Genomic DNA, 22,690 nt, shown 5'->3' on the forward strand with positions numbered 1-22,690 from the left:
AGGTCCCAATCAGTTAAAAAGACTAAAATGTCACAACTGATTTGTGAGACATGAAAACAGAGATTTGAGTATATATATGCAAATGTTGAACCAGTACGAATGTGTAGTATAATTCGGGCTCTTATATAAAGCAGCACCGAAACTAATCTTATTGGGTTAGTGGACTTGCTGTGGCATGTGCGTGTTCGTTTTTACTGCTAGGCGCTTTGCCGTAATTGGTCTGGTATATTGTGGTGGTGATTTAGTTCGTATAAATTCTGTCTATTATATATATATATATATATATATATATATATATATACTTGACAATGAAAAGACCCGGCACAAGATGGAAGTCTATAAATCAAATAAATAAAATGACTTCACATGCCTTTCCAACAGTATTTAATTATAAAAATACAAACTAGTTTCGCCTAACGGCTCATCAGTGTACATACAATGTAACGTGACGTTACTATGGTAATGACGCGACGTCAATATAAAGGGACGTAATTCTGACGTTATTTTCTCAAAGGGGCGTAAAAAACGTTGTTATTTAATTATTCAGAATATAACTGTTACTGTAGGCTGTTAAGTTTTGGTTTAAAGCATTTTATAAAATAATTTTCTTTCGCTAACCTAGCTGAAGTACTACGTACTTTCATTTTAAAAAATGGGAACATTTGAAACTTTGGATCTTTATTATTGCAAATATCTATATGACTACTTAGTGGAATTTGTCTAGTTGAAGGGTCTCGTATTTGTTGTGCGTGGATAGTTCTTCTTGTTCTTAATTTATCGCCAGTTTGGCCAATATAATATTCTTTGCATCCGTTGCAGGTGATTACATACAGTACATTTTTTACATCACAGGACATATTTTCATTTACTTAAAATCTTTTGCCGTTAAAGTTGTAGTAATGGCTTTCGTTTATATGTTTGCATAAACTACAGTTGGGTCTCTTGCATTTTGTTACGGTGAAATTTCCGTTTTTATCAGACTTTATTGTGAATCTAGCTTTTGTCAATAATTTTTTAAGGTTTGGTGGTTGCCGTTTGCTTTTGATAAATTTTGAGTTTGTGAGTACCTCTTTCATTTTAGTGTCTGACATTATTATAGGTAAATTATTTGTGATAAATCATTTGTGATAATTGTATATAGTTCAGGGTTTTTAGGGTTGAATGTAGATACGTAAGGAATTGTGTCTTTATGTGGTTTGATTTGTGTTTTAAGTAGTGTCTCTCTTGGAATTTTTAGTGCTTTGCTGATTCCATTTTGGATGATAGTTTTAGGATAATTTCTGTTTAGAAGTGATGTATATATATATATATCGTAAAATTATAAAATGACTTCACACGCTCGCTTAGGTTTTCTTAAATTTTAATATAAAAGTCACAAACTAGTTTCGCCGTAAATGGCTCACCAGCGTGTCTAAACATATATATATATATATATATTATTAAAGTGGATACTTTCTTCCAAATTTTCACTTTGTTTTGATGAGTAAAAATTACAGAAATGTACAATCTGACTTCTTCTTGTCCTTTGAGGCTTTGCCATATTTCATGTTCTCGGGGCCCTGTTTAGACTTTCCGCATAAAAAGGGATAACCTACACTGTCCAAAGCGATAGGTTTTACATACGATGCTAGTCTGGCTATTTTCTTAAATTTTAGCTTTGTTAGCATGTTCCCTATCAATTAGCTGCAGGGCACCTTACTATCATAGGAATTCAGAAGCAGTAGTAACTATCCCGTTCATCTGGCATAGCTAGGTCAGCATCAGCTATAAAAGCCTGACGGAAGAAAAGTCAGTTTGCAAGATCCATGCACGTTTTGAGGAGAAAAAGGACACAATTATATAAAACTCGAAAAGTTGTTGAACAACAGACTAATATCGTGCTTTCTGTTACTATATAACGTGAGTTAATGATTTGTGTTGTGGGGATACGTTATATTTTCACAGTCGATTTATTAAGTGAGTACTAAAGTACCATTTGTGTATAATGTTTATTATGCACACATTCACTCATACACTGTATATATATGCTGCTAAGTGTACTACCAAATACTGGATACGTTTGTTAAACTTGCCAAAAGGCAGATGCATCAGGATGTGTTATGATATACTTATGTATTATGACAATATTGGTTACAGTAAATGGGTTACTGATAATACGAACTCATTTTTATGAAAATGGTTATAGGTATGTGTGAGACTCACAAAGGGTTGACAATCCTAATTTGTTCAGACTGCAATATGTACAACGACTGAAGGACCAGTATATCCAGGAATGGAAAGATAGGTGTGAATACAATGCAAAACTGAGTAAATATAAAAGGTACAAAACAGTATATGCCGTTGAAAAATATGTAAATGTTGTTTATATTGATTCATTTAGAAAATGTCTTGCAGCATTAAGAAGTTCTAGACATTCTCTTATGAAACTGAGTCTGTTCATGAGAAGTAATGAAATGTACAACAACCCTCACATCCCCTAGCATAATAGAATTGACTTCATGATCCTTATTTTATCTGTAGTGTAAAGGCAGGTATTGCATCATCTTTTTGTAAATTTTTGAGTTATTGAGGTAAATGTTAGATTTCACGCATAAAATACCTCTCATGTTTTTCTGTATTTCATAACTTAAATTTCCATGTAAATTTCATTAAATTCGGTTCAGTAATAAGAAAGTTGATATTTTATAAACTTAAGTAATTTATGTTTTTATCCCCAAAACCACTATAACGGGCCTTAAATTGTCAATTACAATCCGCGCCAAAATAGTCAGATTTCCCGGCTATATCGTGAATCCCGTGAAAATAAAAATATTCAGAGCTCACGACTTAGCCGTGAGTCCCATGAAATTTAGTATTTGGCGGGACATTACCCTTTAAATAGACTGGACTAGATATGCCTTGCGTACACCACCTTCCGACATTATAGACGAATCTATGTCTGATTAATTTTTCTTGCTAGAAATTTATGCTCGATCGAGGTAAGAAATTTATTTGTTAGATTTTTGTATGATTTTTGCATTACGATTTTTATTTGGTAAATTTTTGTGCATTCTACAGAATTCTGTAACATTTACTTTTCGGCATGTGATTTTGGCTAGTTTCGGTATGTCAGGATAATTTATTAAATTTTTCAGACTTTTTGTAAATTATTTCGAAAGAGGAATCTAAAATGTTTCGTTTATATAAGATGTAAAATTTGTACTGAAATTTGTAACATGATATTTGTAAAGTACTCTGTTTCAAAAACATATGTCAAACATTTCGTTGTTATGGAACGCCATTACTGCATTGCATTGTAATGATTAAATCTATATGGCAAGTCTAGTACCATGTATGTAATATATTATTGTAATATGAAATTGTGTGCCAGTCTATAGCATATACATACAATGTCCGTTTTGTTGTATGGCATTTGATGCTATATCGATACCAAGTATTGTATAACGTTTGATTTACATTGAATTTTGTTAATTTGTAGTTGTAAATAATAGCTGCAGTTTATCATTTCCATTACTATACTTTTTCATCATAAACTTTTCATATCTTTTTCATACTTTAACTTTAGTCTTTTAAGTAAGTAATTTTTGTAATAATGGAAGTAACTAGTGACGTATTTTAATCACGTGACGTCTGAACTTAGTAGCACATATATTTTGTATAAGTAGCACGTGTTATTCATGGGAGCCTACGGAGGTATGGTGTACCCAAAGGAGCAGTTTTATGCCCTGAATTATTTGTTTTGCTATGGTGCTTACCATATGTTATATATTTTAGCTTCTTCCGCCAGACGATTTTCCTGGTGATGTCATAACCCGGAAGTACAATGCCCGAGGTTCACTTGTCTTCACTCGCCTGGATGTGATATTCCCAGCGCAGAGCTTTGGTCCCATGGTTGTGCCGTAAACCGCAAAGACGATGATTTTTGTTATCCTCTGAAGTCAGCTCAGGGATGCAATCACCTACCACCATAGGGAGCCAAAACGGAATCAACGTATTCACGGTTTAAAGGGACTTGATTAGAAGATATGTTGTTATATATATTTTTGTGCTACTTAAAGTTCGCAATTAAATGAAAGAACTGTGCCACGTCACATTCAAATGGAAGTGTCGGAACTTTGTATTTGGTGATACTGAACTTTGATTTTTTTTCTTTCTTTCTTATAATCAGTTTTATTTTTGTTCTTTTTTCATATCATCTATTCATTGTTAATAATCATCTTATGTAAATAAATTTGTAAAAATTGTAAAGGGTGTTGATTTGTTTTGATGGTTACTGTCGCTGGTACGGCCTTTCCTGTCACACAGTTAGGGAAAGAGTATCGGGTAATAACTTGATCCAAAATTGTCATTCCGTGACTGACATAAAGCAGAACTGTCTATTTACTCAGAGAGCACATCCTTAAACTTTCCATTATGATAATCGGCCTGTGGAGATTGAACACAGGGAGTAAATTAACTCTCATAAGTTGAAAAAACTTAGAAATATTTAATGTCGTATTTGTGTGTAACGTGGAAATAAGCGCTTCATCTATACTCCAAGTACACTGTGACTTTCCAAACTGTGTTTAATGCCGTCAAAACTTAAGCCATAGGAGAAATTTCAAAACACATTTAAGAGTTAGTGTCCAGTACATTTGCAATGGATTAACTTAACTGCAGGAATACAATTATTAAATCATAGCATAAACGCATTTTATCTACCTGTTACCATCCTTTGCAGAGCATCGCATGCAATACGGAACTTGATCAGAACATTTGTTTGTGCAATTGCGACCATAAAATCCATCTTTACATCCATAGACACAGTCCTCAGACGTTGCGTTACATATTTCATTTTCTCTGTCGTCGGAAGGGGCACAGTTCTGTGGACATTCAACGGAGCAACTTGTTCCAGCAAACCCATCCTTGCAACCATGCAAACATTCTCCTGTTGTATGATTACATGTTCCAGTCTCGTTCTCGGATGAAAAATTGCAGTTTGCAGGGCATTCAAAAGAGCAATCTGGTCCCGCAAACCCATCCTTGCACCCATGCAAACATTCGCCTGTTGTATGATTACAGGTTCCCGTCTCGTCGGAGCATTCACTGCTACATGTTATGTTTTCCGCTCTTGAAACAGCTGCAAAAGACATAGACTTATGTCAATATGAGAAATTTAAGAATTATGTCAGTAAAAGAAGTGAATGACTATGATTAGTATTATTAGGTGTGTAATTGTAAAGATATGGGAACGGACAAATTAAATACTTTTAATGTTCCATTTTACAAACTTGATATTGTATATGCATATTTATACTGAACATCATAGCTTTACCAGAAATGAATTGATTGTGAGACACTTGTGCTACGGTGAATAAATAACAAATCAAGCTCTAGTTTAAGTGCCTTTCAGAGTTTAGGGGAATTAATGACTAAATCAAGATATCAAAATTTAATAAAGACGACAATGGTACAGAATTAGAATATATCCTTTAAATTGTTTCTGTCTTAGATAGATACATTAATCTTTACAAAATAATATATAACACGTACTAATTTTAAATTTAACAGTATAAAAACTTATAAAAATGGAATGTTTCAGGATTTGATAAACAAACTGTTTGCTTTATTTGTGTCTGTTATTTCCTCGAATGATATAATTATTTGGTATTTTATTGTCTGCTAATATTGTTCACACTACCCTACCCATAGAGCCTTACCAACCATTCCGTTTATTAAACAAACCTTAAGAAATATAAATGTTGAAATGTAAAACTTTTTACAAAAATTTAAGAACTATCACCTGCTGTTTTCATATGATAATTAGTTATCAAAATTTTTAAACAATGCCGCGAAATCTCTGAAATACAGTGTCTTAAGATTTGTTTTGAATGTGTCAAGTGATTTACGTTTACGTACTTCTTACGGCAGTTCATTCCAAAGTTTTGGCGTTGTACATAATGATAATAATAATAGTTATTATAACAATATTTATAATGACAATAATGATAATAACAGACTTATTGTAACAAACAGTCATGACCGCACCCTCCCCTTGGGATCATTTTACCCCTATTGCCAATACCAGTGCTTAGAGCATCTTGTACGACCAGACGAGCTGCATATAGAGGTTCACCCCCCCCCCCCCCGGTTAATGGTACCATTACATACTATTTAAGAAATAAATATTACATACAATCCTACCCATAGAGCCTAACCAACAAGTGCGTTTATTAAACAAACCTTGGAGATATAAATGTTGAAATAAAAAAACCTTTTACAAAAATTTAAGAACTATCACCTGCTGTTTTCGCATGATAAGCAGTTATCATAAATTTAAAACAATGTCGCGAAATCTCTGAAATACAGTGTCTTAGGATTTTTTATTGAATGTGTCAAGTGATTTACTTTTGCGTAGCTCTAACGGATGTTCATTCTATAGTTTTGGACCAATAGTACAGAAACTTCTATCATTAAATGTTTTGCACTTGTTGTATGGAACAACATAACGACATTTAGAATTTTCAGACGATCTCAAACCTTGTCTACAAGGATTATACTCTGTAAGCCATTCTGTTAAATACAGAGGTGCTCTGCCAATGTGACAGCTATAATACATGAAAGAAAGTATCTTGAACTCAATTCTTGTTTTCACCGGCAACCAATGTAAGTGGTACCGTTCTTGTTACAAACTATCAAATTTCCTCCTGTTAAGGACAAGTTTTGCGCACATGTTTTGAATACGTTGCATCTTACGCACCTTACAGTTAGCTACACCATACAGTATGACATTGCAATAATCCAGATGTGAAATAACTAGAGACAAAACTACAATTTCAGTGGCTGCTTTTATTAAGTATTTTCGGATGTTCTTAATTCGTAGGTAATTCAATATGGCTGACATTTGCGATTTACATGATCTTTAAAGTTCAAGGTTTCGGTTTCGTCAAGAAATGCACCGAGATATCTAATTGTGCTTTCACGTTTGACATCATCACCAGCAATGTTAATGGAATTTATAAAACATTTGTTCAATTGAGGTCTGCTACCATAGATAATAGGTAAGGGTAGATTTCTCGGAAGCACAGAGCACCGAAAACACAACCCCAGAGCCACGCATTTGCCAACAACAAAAAGAAGCTGCAATGGAAAAATATTTCAGACGGGTTGCTTCAAACATCCAACAAGTACATATTAATTCATGCTAAATATTGATGGAGGGGAAGGAAATGGTAAAGGGCAAAATGGGGTCGTGGGGTCGGGGGGGGGGGGGCGGGGGGGGACCCGAAGGGGAAAGTTGAACAAGGACGAATATACAAGGGAATGCCATGTTCTTTAACAAAAACAGTCGCATAACAACGTAAACCACATTAGCGCAGACACTCATGTACCAAAGATAAACATACAACTACGATCAACTGAATAACATAGAAAAACGAACAAGCAACACATAAAAAAACAGTAGGGTACCGTTATAGACTCACAAGCATACAAACGCACCCACACATGTAGGAAAAAAAATCAAGTACCGTCTTAGGATTCGGCTGCCAAAACAAAGGGGAGCCACGAAAACTTACTAAAAGTAAATGGGGAGGGGGGGGGGGGGGTGCAAAAAGTAACGTATATGCAAGGGAAAGGAGCGGGCAATAAGGGGAGTGAGGCGGAGGAAAAACATAATAAATTCAGTTTTGGAAGTGTTCATTTACAGTTTGTTTCTGTTCATCCAGTCATTGATTACATTGATTATAACTGCGAACCTTTCAAGGTCTCCGATCGCTTGTGATTCTACGGAAACAGATGTAGGACGAAAGCTTTTATTTGCTATATGATCATCAGCAAAACCGTAGACTGATATGGATTTTGGAATGACATCAAAAAGAATTCCAGCATAAGTGAGATACAGCCAAGTACCAAGGCAACTGCCCTGGGGCACACTGTATTCAAGATGGCGGTCTGATGAATATACATTCCTGATATTAATCTTACAAGTACGAGGCCTTAAATAGGAGTCTACCCATTGAAGAGGTGTATCACAGACGCCATATTGTGCTTTTAGGACTTCTAGAAGAATGTCGTGGCCGGCAGTGTCAAATGCCGCACTTAAGTCAATCGCAATAAGGGCCGTGACTTCCTTTTTAGCTCGACTATTCATAGTCCGCGTCCCGATTTGGTTAAGGTTTTGTATGTAAGCTGGTATCTCAGTAACCACTTGTGGGAATGGATTGAAACTTCACACACTTATTTACTGTGATAAACTGACTTATACTGCACAGGTTCCATAACTCTATTTTGCTTTTTTACAAAATTATGCCCCTTTTTCGAATTTTTTGGTTAAGGTTTTGTATGTAAGCTGGTTTCTCAGTACTCACTAATTGGAATGGATTGAAACTTCACACACTTGTTCACTGTCATGATCTGACATGCACAAAGCAGGTCCCATAACTTTATTTAGCTTTTTTTTCAAAATTATGCCCCTTTTTCAACATAGAAATTTTTGGTTAAGTTTTTGTATGTAAGCTGGTATCTCAGTATCCACTAATAGGAAAGGATTGAAATTGCACACACTTGTTCACTGTCATGATATGACATGCAATGCAAAGGGTCAATAACTCAACTTCGCATTTTACAAAATTATGCCCCTTTTTCGACTTAGGAGTTTTTGGTTAAATTCCTATTATGTAAGCTGGTATCTTAGTACCCAGTAATGGGAATGGATTGAAACTTCACACACTTGTCCACTGTCATGAGCTGATAAGCACTATGCAGGTTCCATAACCCTATTTTGCTTTTTTACTAAATTATGTCCCTTTTTCGACTTTCGTATTCATTCAATCGACAAGGCTGTTGAATAGTCGAGCGTTGCTGTCCCCCGACAGCTCTTGTTTTCATACCACTTAGAAGATCAATGACTAACCGAAGTAGCGCAGATTCACAGGAATAGTATTTCTTGTATGCAGACTAGTTCTTAGGCAAAAGACTGTTTTGATTTACATGTTTGTTTAATCTGTAAAGAACAGCTTTCTTAATAAGTTTTTATAGAAATGATAAATTACTCACAGGACGATAATTGGAAAGCTATAGTTCAAGACCTGCTTTTTTAGCAGAGGTCTATCAACTGCTTGCATTTCACAGGGAAAACACCTTGTTGTAATGAGAGATTCACCATTTTAGTGATACTAAAGAGAAGTTCATCTACATGTGATTTCAGAATACGTGTTGGCAAAATATCTAACTCTGAAGACGTAGTATTGAGTCAATTCAGTAAATTTGTTAAAATTTTGTATATCCTTTACTTGAGGTTCAAAGTTTTGGTATTCACTTAGGGACTGACGTATTTTTGAGATTTTTGCCATGAAAATGTCAGCAAATTTTTCGGCCAATTAATTATTAGACTCTCCTTGAGGCAGTGGGTTTTCATATTTGGTACCAGTTAGCTCAGATACCAATCAATACAGAGTCTTGGAATCACCTTTAGCGTTCTCTGTCTTTTCACTGAGTGTTTATCTCTTTTGACGTTTGATTTCAAAATTGTATTCATTTCTTACTTGTTTATACGACTAAAACTGATCTGTTTTACCATAACGCATCCATGTACGCTCGGACTTTCTAACTTGTTGCTTTAGATGTTGCAATGTTTTATTGAACCATGGTTTGGGTGTTCTCTTAATTATAGTTTATTTTCTTTTAGGGGAGGTGCTTATTCAGGACATCCTCTATTTCCGATTCAAACTCTTCCACAAACTTGTCTATATTCTGTGAATCAATGTTTATTGCACTTAGGTCGTTGGAAAATTCTGATTCGTTCAATTTTTTAAAGTTTCTAAATGTCACGCTCCTACTAGTAAAAGTCTCTGTTTTAACATCTAAGAGAACCTTAAGAACACAGTGAACAGATAAAAATGGTCCAGGCTCACATTTCTCTACATTAACACAATTAAGTGACTCAGTTATGACTAGATCCAAGCTATGTCCTCTTGTATGAGTACTAAAATCAACGTGTTGTTCCAGGCCCATTGCTACTAGGGAGTCCTTGAAGTTTGTAATAGAACTGTTGTCATCGTTTATATGCAAGTTGAAATCTCCCATTATACGTAAATTGTCATAATGTGGTAAAATATTTTCGATAAAATCAAAACATTTAGCAATGAACTGGTTATCAGTCGATAGAGCCGGGGGTCTATACACACCCACTACGTGTATGGTTATTTTTTTTAAAACGAGCTTCCAAATACCATATTCAAAGCTTCGAACTGTGCCGTGAGTTACCCTTCGCATATTGATCGTGTTTCTACATGTGATCGCAACAAATGCTGGTGATAATGGCAGGAGATGTAGAAACAAATCCAGGACCAGACAGTTCTGAATCTTATAGTAACCGGAACAGTCAAATTCACTTTCTATTTGCCATCTAAATATTAGGAGTATTAGAAATAAAATGAATTTTGTAAATGACAATCTTTTAGATTTTGACATTCTCTGTTTTACAGAAACACATTTAAATGAAAATGTACTTAATGAATTGATTAGTTTAGAGCAATTCACATGTCACAGATGTGATATGTCTGCGCACCCAGGGGGAATTCTTACATATGTCTCAAATAATCTGTGGTCGAAATGTCGTTATGATTTAGAAAAGTCATCAATTCTTGCAATTTGGCTAGAAATTCGCTATATGTCCTTAAAAGGTTTACTGTGTAATGTATACCGTCCCCCTGGTACTCCAGTTATTTTCTTGAACGATTTTAGTATTTGTATAGAAAATGCATACAACGTCATTTCTAATTTAGCTATAGTCGGTGATTTGAATGAGGACCTATTAAATGCGAATGTAAAACAACTCGTTATAGTTAATAATCTTGAAAATGTTATCAAAGAACCGACTAGGGTTACTAATAGTTCATCAACTCTCATTGATCCCATATTAATATCTGATGGAATTGAACATGTTTACAGCGGGGTAATTGACGTACAGAGTAGAATAAGGGATCATAAAGCAACGTTTATATACATACAAATATGAGATGAAAAGAATACGTGTTCTCGCAGAAAAGTCTGGTATTATAAAAGGGCAAGTTTCGAGTTATTGAACAATTTGTTCAATTAAGAAAAGTGGGATTTTATACAGTCAAATATGGTATCTGTTCATGCTGCATATTCATGTGATAAACCGTGGTATAATTCGGAAATAGGAAAATACTCTAAACTCAGAGATCGACATAGATCCAAAGCGATAAAAAGTAAAAAAAATACAGATTGGACCAAATTAAAATCACTAAGAAACAGAGTCAATAATCTCAAAAAGTCTGCAAAGGAGAAGTTTTTTAGTAATATAGAAGAAAATATTGCAGAAGCCAAGATAAATAATAAAAATTGGAAACACGTACACTATTTAGTAAAAACAACTAAAAATCAGAAATAAATGAAACAGATTGATGATGATAATTCAGTTCAACTTTACTTTAAAGTTGTTGATAAAGCTACATGTACTTCTTATCTATTTCGAGTACTGACGATAGAAATGTAAACCTTCTAGAAATGCAAAAAAACAACAACAACAACAACCCCCCACAACAGAGAGAGAGAGAGAGAGAGAGAGAGAGAGAGAGAGAGAGAGAGAGAGAGAGAATTCGTTATCTAAATTAATTATTACAGAAAAGGATATCATAGATGTAATATCTAATCTTGATGTTAATAAAGCAGTAGGTTTAGATTTAATTAGTCATAAAGCTTTTTAACATACTAAATATTCGATAGCCAAACCGTTATGTTTAATCTTTTATAGGTCTTTAAATGAATGCATTTTTCCTAACATATGGAAAAAGCCATGGTAATGCCACTTTTTAAGATATTCATTCGGTTAGCAATTATAGACCTATCTATCTTTTAAGTTGTGTGGGTAAACTAATGGAAAGAACGGTGTATAAATACCTATACAAAAATCTCAACGAAAGTAAACTTCTTTATTCGTATCAGTCACGTTTTTTGAAAGGCCATTCAACACTTTATCAATTAATCGACATATATCATCAAATTACTCAATCACTAGACTCGAAAACGAATACTTGCATAGTATTTTGTGATATTTCTAAGGCATTTGACCGTGTCTGGCACAAATGTTTATTAATCAAATTACAAGAAAATGGAATCATCGGTAATGTTTTTAACTGGACAGAAAATTATTTATCAAATCGTTGTCAGAATGTCTTTGTAGGGACGTCTCAATCAGATTTCAAGACTGTGACGGCAGGAGTTCCACAGGGGAGAGTGTTAGGTTCTTTGTTATTTCTCATCTATGTAAATGATATTGACGATGCTACTCTGGCATTTACAACAGAAAATATTGCAGATTTTAAAGGCATCAGTGGCTTGTAGATTTTAAACCTAATAAAACAGAGGCAATTATTTTTCAAACGCAATGCCGTATAATATTAATGTTACTTTTGATAATATACCAGTTAAATTTGTTAGTGGTCACAAACATCTTAATGTGACTTTAAGTAGCAATGGAAAATGGCATTAACACATTGAAAATATATTACTATCCGCTTCAAAAATATTAGGCAGTACACGCAAACTGATATTTTCATTGCGCAGGAAAGCTTTGAATTTCAAATTCATATTTCATTTCTCCGACCTTGTTAGAATATGCAGCTGTCGTATGGGATAACTGTACTAATTTTGAAATTGTAAATAGAACAACGCGATCCGTATCACTAAATAATCTCCATAAGGAAACAGGATGGATAGTTTTATTTTCGAAAGACATATATATCAGAAATTAATATCAATGAGTGAAATAAAACATAATATGGTTCCAGATTAACTAAGTAATTACCCTTATAACTTAATAAACAATAAGGATTATGAGACATTAAGAAGACGTACCGAAATATTTTCTACTTCATTTATTCCATCTTCTTGTGCATTGCGGAATGAATCACCCATTAAAACAATACAATTAGAAAGCCTATCTGCTTTCAAAAAGTTATTATTGACAACACGGTTTAAAGCGCCAGAAGTCCCGGAGAGAACAAAAGTATTTAATCACTCACGACTAAGAAATAAAAGCAGCAACTTGATTTTTGATATTTGTACTAATCAATTAGCTACTGATTTTAGTTGTAGTTGTGGACATCATGCGGAAGATTGTGAACAGTATCTTTTTCAGTGTCCTAACTTTATAAATCAAAGAATACTTGCATAGTTTTTTTGTGATATTTCTAATTTGAATGACTAGATTTAAGAAAAAAAACCCATTGTTTTGTGTTTAATATATTGATGTGCTTGTTTCCAAATGCCAAACTGTTTCCATTCTGTTCACTATTTTATCTTAAATGACTGCTGGGTTTCGAATATTAGTTAGGCAATCGTAATTAAACTTCCAGAATGATTCATTATAAAAAGCGTTCCATGTAAGAACTCTGTGACTTTGTAAACACCTCAAATACTTTAGAATGTATACTGACCAAAAATACATGGCAGCCACTCAACACCTGACTCCGATATATCTTTATGTTTACCGGGACGCGCTACATTGTAATATTTACAAAAATTGAGAGCAGGGACAACAGCTGGCATTTCTAGTGTATAGAACTAATCCCAGGCAAACCAGTGCCCTTGCCACATAAACAAAGCGTTTCTCCTTGGATTCTATGTCCCCACATAAGAATAAGAAAGCTGTTACTCTCATGTAGTGTATAACAGAACTTATTATATATGGAAAAGATAATAGGTAAGGGTAGATTTCTCGGAAACACAGAGCACCAAAAACACAGCCCCAGAGCCACGCATTTACATAGTAGACCTACAACAAAAAGAAGCTGTAATGGAAAAATATTTCAGACGGGCTGCTTCAAACATCAAACAAGTACATATTAATATAAGCTGAATATTGATAAAGGAGAAGGACATGGTAAGGGGCGAAACTGGGTTGGGGGTGGGGGAGGAATCCGAAGGGGAAAGTTGAACAAGGACAAACACTGCAATAACCTCACCCGTACATTAGGTACCCATGATCTATACATTATAGTGTCTGTCAACTTGCAATTTCGCCAGATGCCAGGAAATCCATCATCGACTGATGGCCCTATCACTTGTAAATTCAATAACTAATTTTGCAGTTCAGCTGTACTTTGTTTTAACATTTAACTTTGGCAGATAAGGAAAGACATACTTTTGATGCTGCAAGTCTTAACTAAATGCATTATCATCTTCAGTTTCTTTTTGACAAATAGATCTGATGATACCCATTAAACAAATCAGAAAAAAGCTATAAAACAGTAACATAATATTCTTGTATTTAAACTATACTTGAAAAATAAAAAAACCGTTAATGCTTGTTTAATGCATGTTTCTCAGATTGAGTGTGTAGGCTCTTAAGGATTACTTTGCCCTTATTAAGTTCCTGTGTTATTTCTTACAAGTTATGATGGTAAACAGCAGGACAAGCATAAAATAGTTTATGCGTCTTGCTCTACACAACATATGGAATATGTGAATGTACGGATGTCATAGGTTTCAACCCTAAATAAACTCGAAAACATGTATGTAGTTCCATTTTCCTTATTCTATTTGTCCTAAGAATGCACAAACAGACTTCACAGCAGACTTACCTATTTTTAGTCTCAAGGTAAAGTATGCACATCATGGATTTATGGACTGGGTATAAGTAAGAGAACTTCTTCCCATCTGTACAAAAAGTATTACAATTGCCGAAATTTGAATTCACTCGAAACCAATGTAAGTTTGATAGGCATTTTAGAATGGACAATGATGTAACACTGGATGTGTAGTCCAAATTGAATTAAACTACCATATTATTTAACTGCTACCCAGTTATTGTTGATATATGTGTAAAATTTTAAGGATCGTAGCAAAACTTTTGTTCTTATCACCAATTATTATAAGATGACACTGATTTTAATAATGACCATCCTAATGACCTTTCTAAGATATATTTATACAATCTAAATGTCATATGTCCTGTCAATTTTGCATACTGGTGCAATACAGAGCTTGACACATGTTCTCCTGCTGTTTTAATGGACAACTATGATTAAAAGTGTCAAATTTTATGAATTCCTGTCGCTTCACTACAATGAAAAAGGCACATAAACACTGAAAAAAGGCCTGCCCTGAAATTTTGAAATCAGTCTGCAAAAACTAAAGCAAGCGGAAGCTGATTTTCGAAAAAAAAATACTGATTCTAGTAAAACTGCAGCGCGAAATCCGTTGACCAAGTTATCAATTTGGTGTGGCCTAAAGGAAATAAAAAATTAACTTGTATGTGCATATGTCGTTGTCCGCTTTACAGAGAATTACAAATATTGTATAACTGTAATTGTATTATCCTCGATAACCCCCTGTTTTTGTAACGTATATTTCTCTATTTTTCACGGGAAAACTTCCGCTATGGCTGGATATCCATTACAATGTTACTATATTTGGAATCCTCATCGTATTCTAATTATAATGTACGTGCAGTTTCTATCGTATATATTCATGAATTATTTAAGTGTGTGAAGTTTTTGAGAAGTTCGATATTCAACATTGAACATTTGATAAGAGAACGACATTGGACATTTAAAGCGTGAAGATGGCGAGAAATTAAACATTCGACATTGAGCATTTGATTTCAAAACAACATTAGACAATCAAACCAAGAACGACATTGGACATTCGAACCTAAAATAACATTGGAATTCGCACCAAGAGCGACATTGTTCATTCAATATCAGATCGAAATTTGACATTCGAACCCAAAACGACATTGGATATTCGTATCTAAAATGTTATTGGACATATTCGATATAAAAACGATATTGAACATTCGATTTCAGAACGACATTGGACATTCGAACCAAGAACGAATGTGGACATTCGAATACAAAACGACATTTGACATTCGAACACAAAAAGAAATTTAACATTCGAATCCAAAACAAAAAATGGACATTCGATTTCAAAACGACATTGGACATTAGATTTCAGAACGACATTGGACATTCGATACCAGAACGATATTAGACATTCGATTTCAGAACGACATTGAACATTTGCTACCAGAACGACATTGGACATTCGATTTCAGAACGACATTGGACATTTGAACCCAGAACGACAGTGAGCATTTGAATCCAAAACGACATTGGATATTTGAATCCAAAACAAATTGGACATTCGATACCAGAACAACATTGTTTATTCGAACCCAGAACGACATTGGACATTTGAACCCAGAACAACATTCCGCATTCGAACCCAGAAAGCCATTTGACATTTGAATCCATAACGACATGGATATTCCAACCCAAACGACGTTGGACATTTGATTTTAAAATTAAATTGGACAATCGATACCAAAACGACATTGACCTTTCGATTTTAGTATGACATAGGAAATTCAAACCCATTATGACATTTGACATTCGAACCAAGAACGACATTGAACATTCGAATTCAGTACGACATTTGACATTACAACCCATAACGACAGTTGACATTCGAATCAAAAACGACATTGGACATTCGATATCAGAGCGGCATTGGACATTCGGACCCAGAACGATATTGGACATTTGAATCGAAAATGACATTGGACATTAGATATCAAAACGACATTGGAGAATCAAACCAAGAACGACATTGAACATTCGAATCTAGAACGACATTGGACATTCGAATCCAAAACAACATTGGGCATTCGACATCAGAACTACATTAGACATTCGAATCCAAATTGACATTGTACAATAGATATCAGAACGAATTTGGGCATTCGAACTCAGAAAGACATTTGAAATTCGAACCCAGAACGACATTGAATATTCGAATTCAGAACGACATAAGACATTCAAACCCAGAACGATATCTGACATTTGAATTCAAAACGACATTGGACAATCAATGCCAGAATGAAATTGGACATTTGAAACCAAAACGACATTGGACATTTGATTTCTAAACGACATTGGACATTCGACACCAGAACATTCTAGTTAAGAATGAAATTGGAAATTCGACTCAAAAAGGACATTGGACATTCAATAACAGTACGAATTTGGACATTTGAACCAAAAACGACATTGGACATTCGAACCCAGAACGAAATTGGACATTCGATATCAGAGCGACATTGGACATTCGGACCCAGAAAGATATTGGACATTTGAATTGAAAACGACATTGGACATTAGATATCAGAACGACATTGGATAATCAAACCAAGAACGACATTGAACATTCGAACCTAGAACGACATTGCAAATTCGAACTCAGAACGGCATTGAACTGTCGAATTTTAAAGGACATTGGACATTCGGAACCAGTACGACTTTGGACATTCGATATTAGAACGAAATTGGACATTTGAACCCAGAACGGCATTTGACATTTGAATCCAAAAAGACATTGGACATTAGATATCAGAAAAACATTGGGTAATCACACAAAGAACGACATTGGACATTCTAACCTAGAACGACATGGGACATTCAAATCCAGAACATTTGACATTCGAATTCAGGAAGACATCGGACATTCGAATCTAAACCGACATTTGGCATTCGAACCTTGAACGACATTGGACATTCGAATCCAAAACAACATTGGGCATTCGACATCAGAACTATATCAGACATTCGAACCAAGAACGACATTGGACATTCGAATCCAAACTGACATTGGACATTAGATATCATAACGACTTTGAGCATTAGAACTCAGAAAGACATTTGAAATTCGAACCCAGAACGACATTGAACATTCGAATTCAGAACTACATTAGACATTCAAACCCAAAACGATATTTGACATTTGAATTCAAAACGACACTGGACAATCAGTGCGAGAACGAAATTGGACATTTGAAACGAAAACGACATTGGACATTTGATTCCTAAACGACATTAGACATTCGATACCAGAACATTATATTTAAGAATGACATTGGACATTCGAATCAAAAACGATATTGGACATTCAATATCAGAACGACATTGGACATTTGAACCCAAAACGACATTGGACATTCGAACCTAGAACGACATTGGACATTCAATTTCAGAACAACTTTGGATATTCTAACCCAGAACGACATTGGACATTCGAATCTAAAACGACATCGGACATTCAATACCAGAATGACATTGGACATTCGAACCCAAAACGACATTGGACATTTGAATCCAAAATTAAATTGGTCATCCGATACCAAAACGACATTGAACATACGAACATTCAACTTTTGAACGACACTGGAATTTCATCTAGAACGACATTGCACATTCGAATTCAGAACGACATTAGACGTTCGAACCCAGAACGACATTGGATATTTGAACCCAGAACGACATTGGATATTTGAATCGAAAAAGACATTTGACATTAGATATCAAAACGACATTGAATAATCAAACAAAGAATATTGGACATTGGAACCTAGAACGACATTGGCATTTCGAAATTAGAACTACATTGAACATTCGAATGGAGAACGACATTGGATATTGGAAACCAGGGGTACATTGGACATTCGAATCCAAAACGACATTGGACATTCGATATCAGAACAACATTGGACATTCGAACCCAGAACGACATTGGAGGTATGAATAAAAAACGAAATTTGACATTAAATATCAGAAAGAAACTTGATAGTCAAACCGAGGACGAAATTGGATATTCGAATCTAGAACAGCATTGGACATTGGGCATTCGAATCCAAAACGACATTGGACATTCGATATCAGAACTACATTAGACTTTCGAACCCAGAACGACGCTGGAAATTCGTGTCCAAACTGACATTGGACATAACATATAAGAATCCAGAACGACATTGGACAGTCGAATTCAAAACGACGTTTGACATTCGATATCAGAACGTCAATGAACATGCGAACCAAGAACGACATTGAACATTCGAACCCAAAACGAAATTTGATTCGAATCCAAAAGGACATTGGACATTGGCACCGATTCCTGAAAGTCTGCGAGTCGTCCTGAAATTGTTACTGACCTTTTTAAATGATTTAAAAAGAAACAGGATCTACTTGGTAAGTGCTATATCTCTTAGCACCAGTTCCTTAATGTCTGCCAGCAAACCTGAAATAGTCGCAGACCGACCTGATTAGTTTGAAAGAACACAGGGATTGCTGTGTTTTCTCCCTTGGCACCGATTTCTGAAAGTGCGAGTTCTCCTGAAAGTGTCGCAGAGCATTCTAAATGATTGAAAAGGAATCAAGGACTATTTGGACGATGATTTCTCCCTTCGCACTGTTTCCTAAACGTGTGCGAGTCTTCTTGAAAGTGTCACAGACCATGACAGGTTAGAATGTCCAATGTCGGTTTGGATTCAAATCTCTAGTGTCGTTCTGTAGTTCTGAAATAGAATGTACAATGTCGTTCTGGTAAAGAATGCCAGATGTCATTTTGACTCGAATATCCAATTTCGTTCTGGGTTCGAATGTTCATTGTCGTTCTGGGTTCGAATGTCTAATATCGTTCTGAAATCGAACGTGCAATGTCGTTTTTGATTCGAATGTCCAGTGTCGTTTTTGTTTCGAATGTCCAATGTCGCTCTGATATCGAAAATCTAATGTCGTTCACGGGTCGAATGTCAATTGTCGTTCTGGGTTCGGATGTCTAATATCATTCTGAAATCGAACGTCCAATGTCGTTTTGGATTCGAATATCCAGTGTCGTTTTTGTTTCGAATGACCAATGTTGTTCTGGTATCGAATGTCCAATGTCGTTCACGGGTCGAATGCCCAAGGTCGTTCTAGGTTCGAATGTGTAACGTCATTCTTGGTTTGAGTATACTATGCCATTCTGATATCTATTGTCCAGTGTAGTTTTGGATTCAAATGTTAAATGTCGTTCTGGGTACGAATATCCAATGTCACTCTGATATCGAATGTCAAGTATCATTTTGGATTTGAAGGTCCAATGTCGTTCTGGATTCTAATGTCCAACGCGTTCTGGTATCGAATGTCAAATGTCGTTTTGAATTCGAATGTCTAATGACGTTCTGTGTTAGAATGTCGAATGTCTTTTTGAAAAGAATGTCCAATGTCGTTCTAGGTTCGAATGTCCAATGTCGTTCTAGGTTCAAATGAACATTGTCGTTCTAGGTTTGAATATACAATGTGGTTCTTGGTTCAATTGTCCAGTGTCGTTCTGCAATCGTATGTCAAATGACGTATTGGTTTGGAATGTCCAAGGTGAACCGGTTAAGAAGGCTTGAAACACATGTGTTTTCGGCGAACGCCGTCTAAGAACGAATTCGTTACCTATGCCACGTGACTTCAGTTTGCAAATCAAACTACTTGATAACGCATTATAGATAATTTATCAACACTCTGCCTGATTGGACGAGAGTGTCAATTTCTTTCACTCTGTTGATTGTGCTACGCTGAGTGAAATGTAGACAAAGCGTTTATCCTAAACGACGCTGTTCACAGTTTTAAAGCTAACTTTGGCTCAGTATATTTAGCAAGAATATTGATATATCTGAAAATGATAAGTAAGTTTAATAAATATGATAAAAACCTGTTCAAATACCAACATATATCAAATTAAAGAAAGAGCTGAATACGGTCTGCGTATCACATGAATAAGGGTGTGATAAGAGTCTTTTATGTAGAGAAGTGCTTTTTAAAAGATTTTCCTTGTTATAATTGTCGTCCGTATATGAAAAGGTTTCTTGCTTTTGTGACTTATTCAGATTGCATATTGAAATGAGTACTTGTTTGCTTTGATATATTTGTTATAAATTATTTAACTGATTTATTATATATGAATATTTTTCTTTAGTATGGTATGCAAATATTGAACTCAGTTGAAATCTATTTTGTTATGTATATGCTATATAATGACTGAATCTCATTACACTGAAATGAAGGTACGCTGCATACAGTTTATCTATGTGATATGACTACGGTCAAACTTTGCTTATGAAACAGAAATATTGAAATAATTACAATTGTATGTTTTGCTTGACCTTCAATTTTTTATAGGTGTGACGTCATTGTCCTAAGATTCATGAATAGCGAATATGCATTTGTTAAAGGGGGATCAGTTGGCCTATTTTAGAAATAAATAAAAATAATAAATAAAAAAAATCCTTTAATTGGTTTTTCTCATGTATTCTAATCAAACTTGATTTGTAGCATCTTTATTAGGCCCTTAGCCAACTTTGTTCAGCTGGGACATTTGACCCCTTTTAGGGGCTGCTAGAGCTAAAACTAGAAATGCCTTTATACAGCGTCTTATGAACAGCTTGGTGGATCTTTGTCATACTTGGTCTGGAGCATCATTATAAGGTCCTCTTCCAAATTTATTTATATAGGAACTTGGGTCCTATTAGGGACCACTATAGCTAAAAGTAGATATGCCTTTCTTCGCATTAACCACTAAAATGTAATGGATTTTTGTCAAACTCGATGTGCAACAATATCGTAAGGTCTCCTGCTATTTTGTTACAAATGGGGATAGGGACCAATTTAGCTAAAAATATAAACACGTTTAATGACCTCTTGTCATGAACCGCTTCATGAATCTTCATCAAAATACTGCTGTAATTATTCGTCTAAGGATAAACGAAACAAAATTGCAACCCTACGAAACCTTTGCGAAAAATTAAAAGAGAACCATTTAAATTGTTAAAGTGCGGTGTTTAGTTTTGCAATTTGAAAAATGTTAGATGAAAGATGAATGTTAGATGAAAAATTCATAAACTTCTTTCCTTATTACAATTCGCCGACCATCATTTTTAAAGATATTTCTTGTTATATTTTGGTATAGCTAAATTGTGCCGAGTAACACGTAAGCCTGGTTCCGGTAAAGCAGTTTATATAGAATATAGCAAATGTACGACAGGCTAGTATGGCAGAATTCTTTTAAAACCAAGTACTGGATAAATTAGAGTTCATCTAAGATACTATCCTAATATGTTTAAGCAGTTCTGAGAATGACGATAAAATACAAAATAAACCATGGTTTTGTTTCGTATTAAAAACAAATTATATATTCAAAATAATCAAGCTACAGGAACTTAGTACATCAACATTCATTTGGTGTTTTAAAGCCAACACCATATACGCATTTACATTGAAGTTTTACTGTCCCGCCTGGAACGATTCTATTTTGGACAACATGTACCCACGCATTGAGTATACTATATACTGACTAAAGGTTAGAGAAAGGTTTAACATAGGTTTAATTGTGTAGATTCAATGCGTGCGTACACTCAATTTAATGCTGGCCGAACCATGATGTGGGCGCTATATCTGTACACTTGGATTGCACACGTGAATGATTTCAAAATAGTCTGGTGGTTTTAGTGGCAAAAGTGCTCTAGAAATCATTTTATGAGGGCCGGCATGTTAATGCCCAAAGACAACATATTTGTTGAAGCTTGAACCTTACCGGTTACTTTGATAGCTGTCTCCAAAAAATATAACAATGTTTTATGTAAATTAGAGGGGTCAAAAGGTCATGCTATGAAATTCTGTTTTTGCAACTTTTTTGTGTAGTTTTTTTTTTTCAGTGATTATGTACTGGCAATTTTTCTGGAAAATTGTACCCTAAATGTATTATGAAACTATTTTTAGTCACTTAGAATTGATGCAAAGCTAAAACAGAACATGACAAATAGAAACAATGTCTAAAATTAGGGTCAAAGGTCGTGCACTTTATCTGTTTACGTTGA

At 34.8% G+C, this 22,690-nt stretch overlaps 1 protein-coding gene across 1 annotated transcript in view; it reads right to left on the reverse strand.

Annotated features, from left to right (window-relative positions):
- Positions 1–22,690, reverse strand: part of LOC128546258 (multiple epidermal growth factor-like domains protein 10) — a 66,929-nt gene that overhangs the window by 33,366 nt on the left and 10,873 nt on the right. Inside the window, exon 2 of the mRNA XM_053516554.1 lies at positions 4,702–5,119. Coding sequence (XP_053372529.1) covers positions 4,702–5,119 — 418 coding nt within the window. The remainder of the gene's footprint in view (positions 1–4,701; positions 5,120–22,690) is intronic.

This window comes from Mercenaria mercenaria, chromosome 10 (genome assembly GCF_021730395.1).
Source record: "Mercenaria mercenaria strain notata chromosome 10, MADL_Memer_1, whole genome shotgun sequence".
NCBI classification, from domain to species: domain Eukaryota; kingdom Metazoa; phylum Mollusca; class Bivalvia; order Venerida; family Veneridae; genus Mercenaria; species Mercenaria mercenaria.